At 44.4% G+C, this 15,365-nt stretch overlaps 2 protein-coding genes across 15 annotated transcripts in view; one reads left to right on the plus strand and one right to left on the minus strand.

Moving 5' to 3' along the window:
• FNBP1 (formin binding protein 1) overlaps positions 1-925 on the minus strand; it is an 82,654-nt gene extending 81,729 nt beyond the window's left edge. For 7 of the 14 annotated variants that reach the window (XM_065854005.2, XM_065854016.2, XM_065854013.2 and 4 more), the window contains exon 1: positions 634-924. In XM_065854005.2, coding sequence (XP_065710077.1) covers positions 634-657 — 24 coding nt within the window. In that variant the 5' untranslated portion in view covers positions 658-924. Of the gene's footprint in view, positions 1-633 lie in introns of all 14 variants that reach the window. The other 7 variants (XM_065854014.2, XM_065854010.2, XM_065854008.2 and 4 more) reach the window with 2 other exon arrangements.
• A 4,107-nt stretch (positions 926-5,032) lies between these two features.
• GPR107 (G protein-coupled receptor 107) overlaps positions 5,033-15,365 on the plus strand; it is a 37,153-nt gene continuing 26,820 nt past the window's right edge. Inside the window, exons 1-9 of the mRNA XM_065853742.2 lie at positions 5,033-5,168; positions 10,050-10,175; positions 10,971-11,021; positions 11,275-11,363; positions 11,989-12,152; positions 13,125-13,159; positions 13,369-13,425; positions 14,228-14,338; positions 15,105-15,238. Coding sequence (XP_065709814.1) covers positions 5,058-5,168; positions 10,050-10,175; positions 10,971-11,021; positions 11,275-11,363; positions 11,989-12,152; positions 13,125-13,159; positions 13,369-13,425; positions 14,228-14,338; positions 15,105-15,238 — 878 coding nt within the window. The 5' untranslated portion in view covers positions 5,033-5,057. The remainder of the gene's footprint in view (positions 5,169-10,049; positions 10,176-10,970; positions 11,022-11,274; positions 11,364-11,988; positions 12,153-13,124; positions 13,160-13,368; positions 13,426-14,227; positions 14,339-15,104; positions 15,239-15,365) is intronic.

Genomic DNA, 15,365 nt, shown 5'->3' on the forward strand with positions numbered 1-15,365 from the left:
AATACATTTATACTTTCCATGTTCACTTCAAAAACAACCAAAGAGCTTTATACACCGAAATCCACCCCACCAGTAAAACGTACATATTTACACACAGAAAACTCTAACTAAAAACCTCCATTCTTCGAAACAAGCGTGGAGAGAAAAGCCTTCAATAACAGCTAAGGGACATTTTATCATCCGGCTTTTCTCCCCTGCAGCTCCCTCTCCTGAAATTGGACCCCCTTGGATATAAATCCAGCTCGGAGCAGCCTCTTGCCGGAGCCACACAAGCCCGCTCCGCTCCACAACCGCGGGCGCTTTTTGTCCTGCAGAGCTTTTTTTTTTTAAAAGAACAAAAAAATCAATTAAAAAAAATTAAAGAAAACTAATAAGTCTTCTCTGGGATTTCCCTACGGAGGCTACACGGCAAAGTTTCTAGAAAGGGGTGACCTCCTGGAGAGAGCGGGCCCCGGGCAGACCGCCCGCGGTGCCCTCACAGCCGAGCCCCGGCCGCCCCGCCCGGTCCCCCGCCCCACACCGGCCCCGGCCCCTCCACACGGACCGTTATGACACGGGGCGGGCGCGGCGCTCCGCGGTAACGGCCGCAACGGCGGCCCCGCTCCCTCCCCTGTTCCCTCCTCAGTCACTCACCCACAGCTCCGTGCCCCAGCTCATGGCTCCGCCGCGCCGCCGAGGGCCGGCGCTGAGGGGCGGGCGAGGGACGCTTGGGGTCTCCCTGTTCCTTGGCTGAGCCTCCTCTTTGCCTTCAGCTCTCCACTCACGGAGGGCCGGGCCCCGGCAGGGCGAGGCGGGGGGGATACGGAGAGGAGCGGGACGGGACCAGGCGCTGCTGCTTCACCGCCGCTCCCGCCTCATCGCGCCGCAAAATGGCCCGAGCGGCGCCGCGCGGGGAGGCGGTGGCGGAGCGGGCGGGGGGGGCGCTTGACAGCTCCTGGGCGGCACTGCGCAGGCGTGGCCCGCATGGAGGGGGGAGGCTGGTGCTGCGCATGCGCAGCCGCCGCTCAGCGGGAGCCCGGACCCCGCGGGCAGTGCAGGCAGCGGCTCGGTCCGAACGCGTGCGTCCCCGGCACCGCTGGGTTCAGCAGCTCTCAGCCCGGCGCGTTGTGAACTCACAGGCCGGTGTCAGCAGCCGGTTGGGTGAAAGGGGTGCTCGCCGGCCGCAGGACGGCTGTGGCGGTCGGTGATCCCGGCTCGGCCCCGCCCGCGCTCAGGTGTCTTGTCCCCGGTTCTCAGCGCTCGCTCCCCGAGCCAGGTGGGCCTGGTTTTTTAAACAGGTGTGCCCATTTTGGCCACTTAAGAAGGGGGAAACCACCTCAGTGAAAAAGGAAGCCCACACCCTTCAAACGACTGCAGGGGCTGACTTCTTCAAACTCAAATATATACATACACACACCCCCAAAAACAAATCCGGGAACATTAAGTCAGCAACACACTCAACGAGCAAGCAGAAAAATAACCAAATTATCTGCCTTTGCATAAATGTGGGTTGTTACAGTAATCATGCAGGCCTTGCAGAAAATGGCCCATCTCCTCGGCAGAGAAATAAGATTTATTTTGTGCTTGTCTCCCTCTGTAACAGCACTTATTGGATCTGTGTCACCTAATCTGATTTTACATTTCTGTTTTTCGGCTACAAGAAACATAAAAAGAGCTTGTATTTATTGCTGCATCTATTCATGAAAGATTTACGTGGTGGAAAATAAAAGGGAAGCGTATTATTCACCGGAGGAGAAAGGTATCTGCTTATAGAGGGTGTGGATGCTTTTGATGTCAGAGATAAAAAATGACCAGCTCCTATAAGCATTATCTCCTTTAGATTAGTGCTCTTCCTTCATTGACACTTGGCTATTACCCTACACAGAAAGGACAAGAAAAAAAACCTTATTAAGCAATTCTAACATTCAGAACAACAATGAAGACAAGTGTGTTATGTTAATAACTGAGTTGTATTTATTTTTACCCTAGTGCAATTGATTTGAAGGTAAGAGCAGAATGCAGCTCCTCACACAGCTGACTGAAGGGAGGCAGGGAACAGGCAACACTTGTTTATCATTAAAACTTATTACTTTTAAGGACTGGCTTCATAACAATGAAGAGACACACTGTTGAGCTCATTTTACAGAATACTTCTTCCCACTGCTGCCAACATATTTAAATATCTGAGCCTGCCATGCTGCCTAAAGCACAACCACAACGTTTCAAGGGTTTGTGCTTCCACAGATTCTCAGGGAAGAGGCAGCAAAGCCACTGTCCTTAGACCCATGCCCATCCACAACACATTGCAAAATCAGACAAGGCGCTTGCATCACGACTTTTTGAGAGCTAAATCCATAAATGTTTGAGTAAAAAGAATGTACAGAGACCAAACAAAGTAGTATAATCTGAGGTAAATTTGCTGTGGAATTTCCTTTTGCACAAAGAGCTGGGAGGGGAACAAGGCAAACCTGTTACACCAGCACAGGCAGGGAAACCTGTCTGCTCTGAGAGATAGAAATGCTCAACCAGTTCCAGAAAGATAAAGACCAGAAAGGCAAGTTCTGTATTATGACGGTGCATTAGAAGCAACCGTGCCAAAACCTATGAAAAGTTATTAAAGTTTGTGTGGACAGACGTTCAAAACAAACATTAAATAAAAGTAATTCCTGATATTTCTGGAAGGGCACTTTTTCCTTTCTTTGTCCTTATTATTTACCCTGAAACTTGCCACAACAGACACTGCCACTTTATTACTTTCAGTTGTACAGTGCCCAAAACAGCAGGGCCTGCAGCTTGGTTGGTCACTAATTACTAATGTAATTAGCAATGATAGGAGCATTAAGAGCCCTTTATGCTGAAGTAGAGTGCTGGAAAGCTCAGTAGGTCCCAGCCTCAAAAGAATAATTCCAAATGATGCTTAGAAATGATGTTATCGATCACTTCACTACAGAATTCACACAATCCAAATTTGAACAATACAGAAGCTGGTGGGAGTTTTCCCTCAGTTGCACTAAAAACAAAACCACACAGACCTGTTATCTAGATGTGGTCCTATTCGTGTAAATTCTGTGTTTATCTCTCCTGTTATGATTCAGAGCACTCCCAGAGGCAGATTAAGTACCCAAGTGGAAGCAATTCCATTTCCAGAACACCAGGACTTTGTTTAGGAAACCCCAGTCCCACTTGAAAGCAGCCAGATTAGCTGCTAAATGATTCAGAAAGTATTTAAGGAAGACAAATCCCTGAACTACAGTTCAATCTAGGTCTTTTTCTCCGGGTTTGTTTACTTACGCAAAGCAAGAAAACTCACAACTTCCAAAACACGTATGAGCATTTCTAGCTTCCAGGATATAAGAGGAAAGGGACCCACCTTTCCCCCCTGGAGTTATCACCCTTGCAGCTGCTTCCCTTTTAGTTTTATAATTCTACACAGATCATCCATACCCAAAACAAGGAACAGAGATATTGCTTGTAACCTCTCATACACTGGGACCAAAACAGCACAGGGAAAGGAAGAGGACACACCTTTCCCTGAGGCCATCATCACAGCTGTTTCCTTTCTGCTATTCCAACACTATACGCACAGCAGGGAACCTTGGGTCTCTTTAAATGCCTTATCAGGGCTCAGAGTGGCCTAATTACGGCCTGATTAAGACCTGATAAACCTTAACAGCCCTGACCCGTCTCACCTCTGGCCTCCACCCACATGCTCTGTCCCTGGCCCCCATTTAATGTTTGGCCTGAGGGTTCAGCCTGTTGCAGCGATGCTGACAGGACATCTAGCGGCACCTTCCAGGAATTGCCCAGGGAAAGGATCCTGCTAGAAAAACATAAGCTTGTTTTTTTTAATTCTTCCAGATATCTTTCTGGTGCCAGTCCAGGTTTCTTTGGCTGATGGTGAGATTATGTGTTTATTTTATTACCTAAGAGTATAAAAGAAAAAGGAGGAAGACAAGCTGTTAAGAGATAACATACGATAACATCTGAATGACCTCTGTACAAAGATGGGGCATTCCACATAATCTTGAAAAAATAAAGCAGCTCCGTACCTCCTCACCCCAAACCAGGGCCTTCCTGAGTGCCTCCACACGGGATGTTCTTGGGAAGGCTTCGGGGGTCACAGAATCCCAGAATGTCAGGGATTGGAAGGAACCTTGAAAGCTCATCCAGTGCAATCCCCCTGCAGGAGCAGGAACACCCAGCTGAGGTTCCACAGGAAGGTGTCCAGGCGGGTTTGAATGTCTGCAGAGAAGGAGACTCCACAACCTCCCTGGGCAGCCTGGGTCAGGCTCTGTCACCCTTACTGAGTAGAAGTTTCTTCTCAAATTTAAATGGAACCTCCTGTGTTCCAGTTTGAACCCATTGCCCCTTGTCCTATCATTGGTTGTCACTGAGAAGAGCCTGGCTCCATCCTCCTGACACTCACCCTTTATATATCTGTAAATATTAATGAGGTCACCCCTCAGTCTCCTCTTCTCCAGCTCCAGAGCCCCAGCTCCCTCAGCCTTTCCTCACACGGGAGGTGCTCCACTCCCTTCAGCATCTTTGTTGCCCTGCGCTGGACTCTCTCCAGCAGTTCCCTGTCCTTCTGGAACTGAGGGGCCACAACTGGACACAATATTCCAGGTGTGGTCTCCCCAGGGCAGAGCAGAGGGGCAGAAGAACCTCTCTGACCTACTGACCACCCCCTTCTAACCCACTCCAGGTACCATTGGCCTTCCTGGCCACAAGGGCCCAGTGCTGGCTCATGGTCACCCTGCTGTCCTCAGGACCCCGAGGTCCCTTTCCCCTACACTGGTGTCCCCAACGAGGAGGGAGCTGTCCCAGGGCCCAGCCACCCGCCGTAGCCCCACTGAGGGGCGCGGGCCAACCCGGGGACAGCGCGGCAGAGCCCAGAAGGGCCCTAGAGGGAGAGAAAACGGCTGAGAAGCCACAACACCCCACCGCCGGGTGACAAACCACTGTGACAAGCGACGAGTGGCAGTGACAGGCGGAACGGCCCCGCCGCGGTCACGTGGCCTCGCCGCCCCTTGACCCCGGAAGTGCCGCGGGAAGAGGATGCTGATGCTGGAATAAACATGGCGGCCCGCGGCGCTGGGGCTGCGCTGGCTCGGGCCGCGGTCGTGCTGGGACTGGGGCTGCTCTGGGCGGGCCCGGCTGGCGCCCGCGTCCATCACCTCACCCTCAAAGTAAGGTCTGCGCCGCCCCCGTCCTTATGGGTTCGACTTCGGCCGTGCTGTGCTCTCTGAGGGAGCGGTGAGGCGGACGGGGCCTGGGCCTGGGTCTGGTCAGCTCCCCTGGGCCGGGGTCCCCCTGTCTGCGGTTTCGCGTCCTGCCTTCCCCGGCGTTTTTCTCTCTTCGCTGCTTTCTGGGTTTCTGTCTGCCTGGGCCTCCCCATGTTCTCCTTTTGCCGTGTTCATCCCGTGTCCCATCAGCCCTATCCCTGTATTTTGTCCGTCTGTTTTTCAGTCGTGGCGAAAGTGCGTGAAAGGGCCCCAGAACTGCAGTGGTTTTAGGGTGCAAATGCTTCACGTCCTGTTAAAAGCGAGGCACAAAGCTCTGTGCGATGAGGGAAGGCTGAATGAGGGATGGGGGAGGTTTCTGAAGTGGATTTGGTGGTGTTTTTTCCTTTCAATCTGCATTCTGGAGTGGTCTTCTTGTCCTGATCATGAGTCACTTGGCTCTATGTGGCTCTTATTGGCCTTCCAGAGGTAGTTTCTTTGCATTAGGCAAGTGACCAGTGGAGGTAGAAAACAATATTGATGCTCACAGCTCTCTATTTTAATAGGCTTCTGGTTGTGGTTTGAAAGTGTGTTGTGTTGTCTTGTGTCTGTATATGAAAAAAACCCAGTTATTTGAGACTGTTGATGGGGAAGTGGTGGAGATCTGCAGCTCCACAGTGCTGCTGGCTGTTGTGCTTTAAATGAAAAGCTACACAGTGGTTATAGGGCCCAGGAACTGTGCTTTTGGGGTGGTGCTTTTTAAGGGCTTCTGTGTAGTTCATTAAACACTCTGTAAATCTTCAGGATGAGCTAATTAATTCCGTTCTTGTTGTCAACAACTTGCAACTTCTTGCTAATGGAAACATTGGAAAGAGTTAATAAAGCGGTATATGACTGGGACCTGCATTACTGTGTTCTTGCGTCAGTTTAGGGAGAAGTTGCCAGAACTTTGCAGGAGCCTTTGGGAGACAGTGAATGCCAGAGGGACGTTCATGACTTATACGTAGAGAATTTTGCACACTGTAGTTATTTAATATGAAACCACATGACTATTGTTTTGTTTCAGAATAAGTAAACTTTTCTCTGAAGCAACAAATTAAGAGGTTTGTGCTGGTTACATTATTGTTTTGAGGAGTTTGTGACCAACAGTGAAGTGCTGGAAGAATTTCTCCTGGGGTGATACTTTTACATAGAAAACTTTCAAACTGTCCTAAAGCAAATGTTCTCAGCAGCAAACATTATAGCTTCTGGCTCCTGTTTGGGTGTCTCTTAAACTCACCTGGATCAATTACTAGGCTGTGTTTGCTGATTTGTGTAGTCAGAGTGGGGTATGGTTTTGGTTTATAGGTGTTTTGTGTGAGTTGCAGCCACACGCTGTGGAAAGTAGAAGCGTGTTAATGTCTTCATCCCCCTCCTGTATAAACACGAGCTTTATTGCAGACGCACAGTCTCTGCCTTTCTGCTTCATCTGCTGCATTACAGCATTTATGTAAATATTGGGCTCCAACAACTGTACCCTTTCACAGGGAAACCTCCCTTCAAATGCTCTTGCCCTTGGCTCCTTGTTTGTCCATGTGCTTTGAGACGGTGCCAAGCTAAAGGCCGCAGCTTTGTGTGAGTGTTTGTTGTTGGGTTTCCTCAAACAAGATGTTATTGCTGAAGTTAGAATAGCCTCATTCTTTTATCTTTGTAATTAGCGTGCTATGGTGAAGGTTTTTTTTTGTTGTCAGAAAAGCAAGCCACAGTTCGAGTGGTTTCCTGTTCTGAAAATAACTTTTTTATCTTTAAAAAAGGATATGAAATGTTTTATTTCTTCTGAGTTGGAGAAAATTATTTGTTTGAATCATTACAGAAAACCGATGGGAACAATTTTCAGAAGTTTCCAGAAGTAGCTTGTAGTCGGAATGCTTCTCTTGACCAAAAATATGACCTCTTTTGTCTTAGCAGTTGGATGCTGTAATATTGAAGCCTTATGTCTTGCATAATGCCATGGCACACTGTCTCTGAGAATGAGGAGGTTGGTCTGAACGAGGTGTTTGTCAGACACATGGTTAAGATTAATGTCAGGGAATAGCTGAACCATCCAACTGACAACACTGTGTAGCAACTGTGGTGTTAGTTTCTGATTACAGTGAGTTATCTTTCTAATTAACTGGCTTCCAAAGGGAAGTAAGACCTCCCGTATTTCCCCTATGATATGGTCAAGATTGATGTTTCGTGCTGTTCATTTGTAAATACTTGTGGCCTTTTAATGTTTATAGGTCTCAGGCTTCAATTGCTCAAGTTGAAAATACCTTTCACAATAATTCATTTAATCTTACACAAATTATAAGTCTTGCTATTAATCTCACATACATGAAATTCTTTTTATGTAAGGGTGGACACTCTCTGATGAAATTTCCATTGTACTGATAGTGTGATCCCAATTAGATTTTGGGCAAAATGTTAAATAATATTCTTCTGCCCATTCTTGGCTACAGCATCTTGGATAACACTTTCCTGCAAACTTACTCTAATGTTCCAGGGTTGATTTTTATCCTAGAGGAGTGGAAGAAGCGGGGAAGATTTGTATGGCAATGAGCTGAGGATTTACTGTATAGGTGTGACTGGAACCTGTTAGTGATGAGTCCTGGATCCTCCCTTCTCAATGGGGCTGGCTTAACCTTATGTGCATCCTCTGTAAATGAAAATAATGTGTATGCTAACAGCTCAAATGCTTAAGGGTTCACTCCTTTGTTGTAAACTTACAAATTAATATTCCTGAAGTTGCCAGTTGAGTGGTTTTATAAATAAAAGTTGGATTCTTCCAACCTGTTAAACCTCCTGTGAAAGGTGAGACAATTATTCAGAAGGCAGTAGCTTTAAGCTGACAATGTGTGGAGCAGCAGATGCACTTGGCAGTCGCGCTGTTGCTTGGTGGCGACTGGTGACTGTGGGATCATGTAAAGCTGAAGGATTTGTGATCTAAATCTGTAAACTCTAAGCACTCAAAGCTGAGATGAAATCAGGGAGAAAAGTGTTAAATATTAATTATCTCTTGTTGGTGGGGAGCATATTAGTGAACTGGCGGAGTAAATAAATTGAATGGAATAGCTTTCGCAAGTTCTCTGAATCAAGCAGCCATCTCTGGTCCTGTTTAAGGTGCAAAACGCCTTGTGGCTGGATGACACTGTGTCCCCCCCCCCATGTTCCCCTCTACCCAGTCACCTGGACTGGTGCTCATCTGTCCATATGTGGTTAAAATACACATGATGCGTTCTGCAAAGAGCTGGTATTAATCTTCTGTTCTGACTGGGAAACTATTCTGAAAGCAGGGTTAAATGAACCAGATGGGCTCTTGTTCATGCCTGCTAAGTGACCTAGAACCCGAACACAGCCCAGCTGTAATACTCTGAACAAAGCATCTGCTGTGAGCCCTGTGTTACTAACTGCTTTTTCCTCTTCTGAGCATTAAGGCAACCAGCTGGTTATTTGCCAGGTTAACTTGATTCTATTAGGATGATCTCATTCCAGCTGTATTACAGGTTAGCTGTGTCAGGATTAACATCCTGCTCTTGCAGTGAGTGATATTTATGTGTCAGGAGTGTTTTATGCGGAGCTGTCAAAATTGATCCTGGGAGTAAAGGAAGGAGGAGAACTTAGTGTACTTCTACAATTCTTAGCTCAGTGTTCTGGTACTCTGTCCGGAACAGTTTGGTTGCCTTTAGCAGCTGACTTCTCTGCTTAGAGTATTCTGTAATCTGGTTACCTTCTCCTAAAAGAAACAGGAAGAAGAAACTATATTTTTTTCATGACAACTTGTAAAAGTGCTTTAAATCACATTTTAAACTTGCTTTTTATTTTTTTGTTGCTCTGTTTCTGCTTTTCTTCCAATTAATGATCCAGTTGCATTAGAGTCCAACTGCATACCTATTTATTGATTTATGAATGCAAAGTAACAGGGATATGACCTTTCCTCGTCTGATGTGGCAGCTGTGTGTAATGTTTATTACTTTTCATGTGAGGTTCTTCATGACCTCAGTATTTTTAAAAAGTGGTTACTGTGCTTGAACCTTTATCAGCTGAGCAAGGCGTGGAAAGGGATGGATTTCTACAGTTCCCCTGCCAGACTGAGGAAGTAAATTGTTCTGCAACCAAGGCTGGGAGTTGAGAAGGGTATTGGAATTTTCCTGTTAGAGAAACTAACCCAAGTGATGCTGTTCGAACTCACATAGCCAGTGTTTGGTGTTTATTCTACTTATAAGACACAAGGCCTTGCAAAAAAACAATTTGAAGGAATGGGACTATGTAAGAAATTTTCTTATCTATGCAATACCCACAATCTCCCAGTGTGTGTGTCTAAGCAGGGACCCAGCCTAACACAGAAGCTCTGATGGGACAGTACACTGTGATACCTGTTAAACACTTGGCCAAACCCAGCTCTCAGTAGACAAGATCACTATGGGCAATTACTACTTCACTCTGTTGCAATGACAGCAGCTAGTGTTCAAACAAGAGTTGTCTCCATTTGTCTACAGTCTATTTTTAGTAGCAATATTTTGTTTAATCAGTGATGCCAGATATTTAATTTCTTCCAGGCTCTTTTCTTGCATATTCTTCCATAGTATAGCCAGGTAATTAGCAAAGACACATTTATTCGAAGTTCTTGCTGTTCAGGTTATTGGGACAGTTGGTCAATTCCAGTGAAATAATTGGTTATATCTGGAGGTATCATAAAAAAAAATTGCTCTTTGTATGATCAGGTACATGTTTTGCATGAATATTTCAGTGTCAGTCTCTGTCCCTCTGCTTCCTCTTTGCTACTGCAGATGACTGTGTATGTGATTTAGAAACTTTCCTTTCTTACAGGATGATGTGAGGCAGAAGGTGCACCTGAATACTTTTGGCTTCTTCAAGAATGGTTTCATGAAAGTCAATGTCAGCAACCTTTCATTGAAGCCACCTGTGGGCCCTGATGGCAAGGAAAGCCTATCAGTAAGTGACTGTGAGCCCAGTGACAGGGTTAATTGTGAAATTGTCCTTGTGCTGAATGCTTGCTTTGAGGTGTCAGACCCTACCTGGTGGTGGTCTGGGCTTTGCTCCCCAGTGTGAGCTGTTTGGGGATATGTATATCGTGAGATTTATCCTTGTGCACTATCCATTCTGCTTTAAGGGTAAACTTGAACTTCTTGGATCCTCTACTGAACTTGATGCACAGTTGAAAATTGAACATAGGTTTTCTAAGCAGACCTCTGATGTGATTTTGATGTTGTTGTTCTGTTGTATTGCAATGCATCTTGTAATCATTATATCATTATATCAGTAGGTTTCCAGAATAGCAACTGTCTTATTTTTACAGAACTCTAATATTGCATGTTGTATAGCACATTGTATTAGTAATTTTGAGACACTAAAATACTAGGGTAGAAAACAGACCTGTGTTCTTACTCTTCTGCACAGTTCAACCTCTCTTTTTACTGAGAGTTTTAAATGTTTTCCTCAAGCAAAAACATCTGGAGAAGTACTGAAGTAAGTTAAAAGATTCAGAAGGTACTGCATGTTAGTTTGGCCTTGAATCAGTATATATTTTATTCTAGGTGGATGTTGATGAAGCAGCAAGTTTATTATATGAGTGGGGTTTTTTCTGTTTAATTAGCTAATGAGAATACCTGGATTCTGCCTTAAACATAAGTTAATTTCTTTAGAGAGCAGTATGACTATTGCAGTGGTTTGGCTTTTGATACTGGGGGAACCTGTTTTAATTTGACATCCTTTTTGATTGTCTCATAGGTGGGGTTCAGTTTGGATCGAACAAGGAATGATGGGTTCTCCACCTACCTGGTAAGTGTAAGAGATGTGAACTTCCTTTCCTAAGCTGGAGGCACCCCATAGCCTGCCTCAGGCCAGGAATGGTTGGAAGAAATGCAAGAAAAAGGGGGGGGAGGCTGGCCTTTAGATGTGAGCAGCTTGGTAAGGATAATTCAGTTTTACAACTTGCTGGACTAAGAATAGTAACCTCTACCTAGGGGGGGCGACATGTCCCATTTCTTATAAACAGGAGCACACTTCAAAGATATTTTGCTTATCTTCCCAGGATGAAGAAGTGGATTATTGTATCTTGAATAAGGAACCAGAGAAAGATGTTTCGGTTGTAATCTTACGTCTGGACCTCACAACTGCAGTGTGAGTTTTAAAGTTATTCCTGTAGTTGAAGCTAACATAACACTTGTGAAATTTCTGTAAGGGCTTGGAAAACTGCTGTGCATGTCATTTATTTTTAATGGGTTATATGGAAGTTGAGGCAAGGTGAGAGTGAAACAAAAAAAAACCTGCAGTATAAAATGGTCTAAGAATTCCTGCTGTGTGTTGGAGAGATATGGCGTCATTGGGCAAAGAATTGTACCTTAATTGTGCTGAAAGCATGAAGTCTTGGGTCACTTCTGCAGCTCTTGCACTGAATTTGCTGTTCTATTGTTTGTCTTGAATCATCTGTTTTATGGAAGTACCTTCAAGGCTGCATTGCTTTTTTTGCGAGAGAACCTAACAGTGTGGAAACTTGTCTAATGAGACTCCAGTTACCAAAACTGAATAACTTATTTTTCTTCAGCTGTTCTTGTATTTGATGTGAACATATAAACTGCCCTACAGTGATCAGTTCAATGCGGGGCTGCTGTGAGTTAAGATCTGGTGCTTGCCTGTTCTCTATGGTTACAAAAAAAGCCAAGACAAGTTGATTTTATTTGGTATATGTAGGCTATGACAGCCTCTTTATTAATGCTAATTTGCTGTTCTCTCTCTGCTTATTTAGTGTGAAAGTACGGTTCTCTGCAGAAGCTGATTCTTTACCTAAAATTTCATTTGTGTCTGATGAAAATGTTACTGCCTTAAATACCAAGCCGCTAAAAACTTCCAAACAGAACAGCGATTCTGGTAAAACTCCTGCAAAGAGCAACCAAAATACGGACAGCAAAAGTAAGCCTGCTAAACCTGACCTGTATGTGCTCTCACTGCTAGTTCCTTGTTGGAAGTTGGATTAAATACCTTCACCAGTCCTTTCCAGCCAGCATTTGTATGTGTTTGTATGTATGTATCTGAAGAGTTGAAATCTAGTCTGTCACTTAGAAGCTATGGGGATGGAGAAGTAAATATCCCAGTAACCTTTCATGGAGGCCCAGATCTTTGTCTGGCTTCCAATCCAGCAGACAAAACCATTTTGTAATCTCAGCTCTGATGGGATTAGCTCATAGGCTACAGTTCATGTGATCTCTTCGTGGAAGAGTTTAGACTTCAGATCAGACTGCTAAGCAGTCTGAGTCTGTCTTGGCCTGTCACGTTCACAAGCTTTGATATCGTTGAGAATTTTGCGTAGTTGTTCTAACAAGTCAAGAACTGAAGCTGTATGGCACTGAAGATAATTGATCTGACAGCTCTAGTTTTGTGTTTTCCTATGTTCAGGAGCGTAGCATCCACATTGACACTGCACTGAGGTGCAAGAGCTGAAAGCAAAGCATCAGTTTTGAACTTTTGCTTCCTGGTAGAATGCGATGACTTTGTTTGAAAAGCTTCTTACAGGAGTGGAGTGAAAGTGTGAGCTTGACATGCTGCTCTCTGGAAGTCTTCTGTCAGTTTTAGTTTCCCAAATTAGAGAGATATTGACTTGGCAGGTCACGTCTGTGTGTTTGGCATGTTGTCTGTGTGTAATAGCAGATAAGCCTGTCCTGGCATTTGAGGATGTGTTTGGAATTAATGTTACTTGTAACGAGAGTCCTGGGAGAATAAGGAGGGACTGGGAAGAAATCCCTGTTAATGATTATCTAGGAAACTGCCACGCAGACAAGTGTAGGAAGATCTGAGGAGGGGATTGGTAGTGTGCAAAAGGTGGTAGTCTATGAGGATGTCTAAGTGCAAACACTCTAAATGTACAATTAATACTTTTATCTCTAGATGCGAAGTCCAAACGAAGTACAACATCCTCACAGGTAAGAAACTATCTGCTGTTCTCTTTCGGAAAGAACCTGGGGGAATATTCCAATATAAGCATGGACAGAAAGTAGAGAGTATTAGCTTCTGTTGCTCTCAGCTTCCACTGTGAATATACAGAATGCGGTTTTGGTTGTCTGGATGATGTAGCCAAATGTGGTAGTTACCTGCTTTAAAAAAAAATCTAAAGTATCTTTTCTTTTCCCAGAACATAATAGAACAAGAACATCCTATTCGCAATGACAAAGGAACATTTTCATTTCAGGTAGGATGTCTGTCCGTGTCTGGTCTTTATGTGCAGGCAGTTCCTTTGCTGTACTATTTTATGAAAAGTCTGCTGCTCCCTGCTGTAATCCCCATGTCTCTGGTATAGATGCCTCTCTGATCACTCAGTAAGTTTTTGAGTACACTCATTAAGTGCTGAAAATCTCTCACTTCATAAGGCGTAGGAGCTGTTTTAAGCTGTCTCTGGTATGATGCAGTTCTTCTAAAGTATCTTAGTTGTGAGCCTCAGCATATTGAAGTTTACAGTGATGCAACTAATGCATACAGAATTCTAACAACAAATAGCTGTAACCTGACTGACTCACTTAAGGGGAAGATATTCTCTGTGAAGCCAGATGAATGCTTTGTTTCAGCACACTGGTTCACTTATGACAAACACACTTTAAATTCTGTTATGTGACACAAATCTCATTTCCATAGCTGTCCCAATTTTTATAATTGGGGGAGGAACAGAATAGCTACTTATGCTTTAGCGCAAGCACTTAACTGTGTTAAATACACGACACTTCTTATATCTTTTCTCTGCAGCGAACTAAGTTAAACACTGATACCTAAAGGTCTCAGATTACCAGAGTGCATTATCATAGATGGGTGCAATGATTTTGCATCTGGAATTCTGTTGAAACTCACGGCTACGCTGGTATCCTCAGAACAGTGTACTTGCTGAAAGGAACCAGCTGACCCTAAGTGACTATTTTCATGCCTCAGTGGAGATGGCTTCTTACCAGGGCAACCCTGTTGTGAATGAGAAGAATGCTGACTTTCCTATTCCTTCTTTTCAGTTCTTTTTTAACATCAGCTCTGATAACCAAGAAGGTCTCTACAGCCTGTATTTCCATAAATGCGTTGCTGATAAAGGACCGGCTAATGATCAGCAGCTATTTAGTCTTGATGTGAGTACAGCTTCTAAAATACAACTCACCCATTCACTTAGACTGAAGTGTGTAGCTTTCCATTCTTATATGCCAAGCATGCAGTGTACGAGTGTATATATGGGGTGGGAAGTGAATCAGAGTTGCGTGTTTCATCTCTGTAGTGGCATTTCTGAAGGAAGCAATGACATTCAGGAGAAATAAAATACTAGTTTTGAAGAAGTGTCTGAAAATCTGAAGTCTGCGTGTGGGCTGGGTTCAGTCTACACAGTTGTGACTAGATGCTGTAATGAGATGGGAGCTAAAACAGCTGTTCATGTTTTACTGTGCTCGAAAATCATGTAGAGTTTTTTCAGCTGTGTATGACTCTCTCCACACTTAAAATTGGGACTATGCAAAAAACCTGCTTGTTTATGCAAGGCTGTAGATGCTGTTTCTGAATCAAATATGGGCAAACTCTGAAGTTTGATATATAGAACAGCTATTCTTTGGAAAGATTACTTTGCCTTTCTGAATCACACTGTGCGACTGAAGCGTGGGAAGCAACCTCTGTCCTGTTTCTGCTTTTCAGGGAAATCATTGTTGTGGGTGTAATCTTGCAAAATGTTGAGATTGTTGAGTATGAAGAGCAGCTTTTATTTTTCTCTTTAGGAGTCTCATAGTAGTCACCACTTCAGAAAAGCTACTTTTAAAATGGGCAAATTTGATTGTGAACTGTAATTAAGTCAGTGCTTTAACAAATACAGGTTTTTTTTGACTGTACACATAACACACCTGTAATATTTAGATAGAAATTACGGAGAAGAACCCTGAAAGCTACCTCTCAGCGGGTGAGATCCCTCTGCCAAAACTTTACATTTCCATGGCTATCTTCTTCTTCCTGTCTGGGACTGCGTGGATCCACATACTTCGTAAACGCAGGTGAGCAGGCTGGTTTGGGGTCAGCAAAAGTATGGACTTACCTTGCTTGATTTTTATTTTTAATTCCTCCTTTTACAATGCCCAATTCACAGTCAGATTTAGTCACTTAAAACTCCAAATCTGGCTC

Source organism: Patagioenas fasciata, chromosome 20 (assembly GCF_037038585.1).
Source record: "Patagioenas fasciata isolate bPatFas1 chromosome 20, bPatFas1.hap1, whole genome shotgun sequence".
Classification (NCBI taxonomy): Eukaryota; Metazoa; Chordata; class Aves; order Columbiformes; family Columbidae; genus Patagioenas; species Patagioenas fasciata.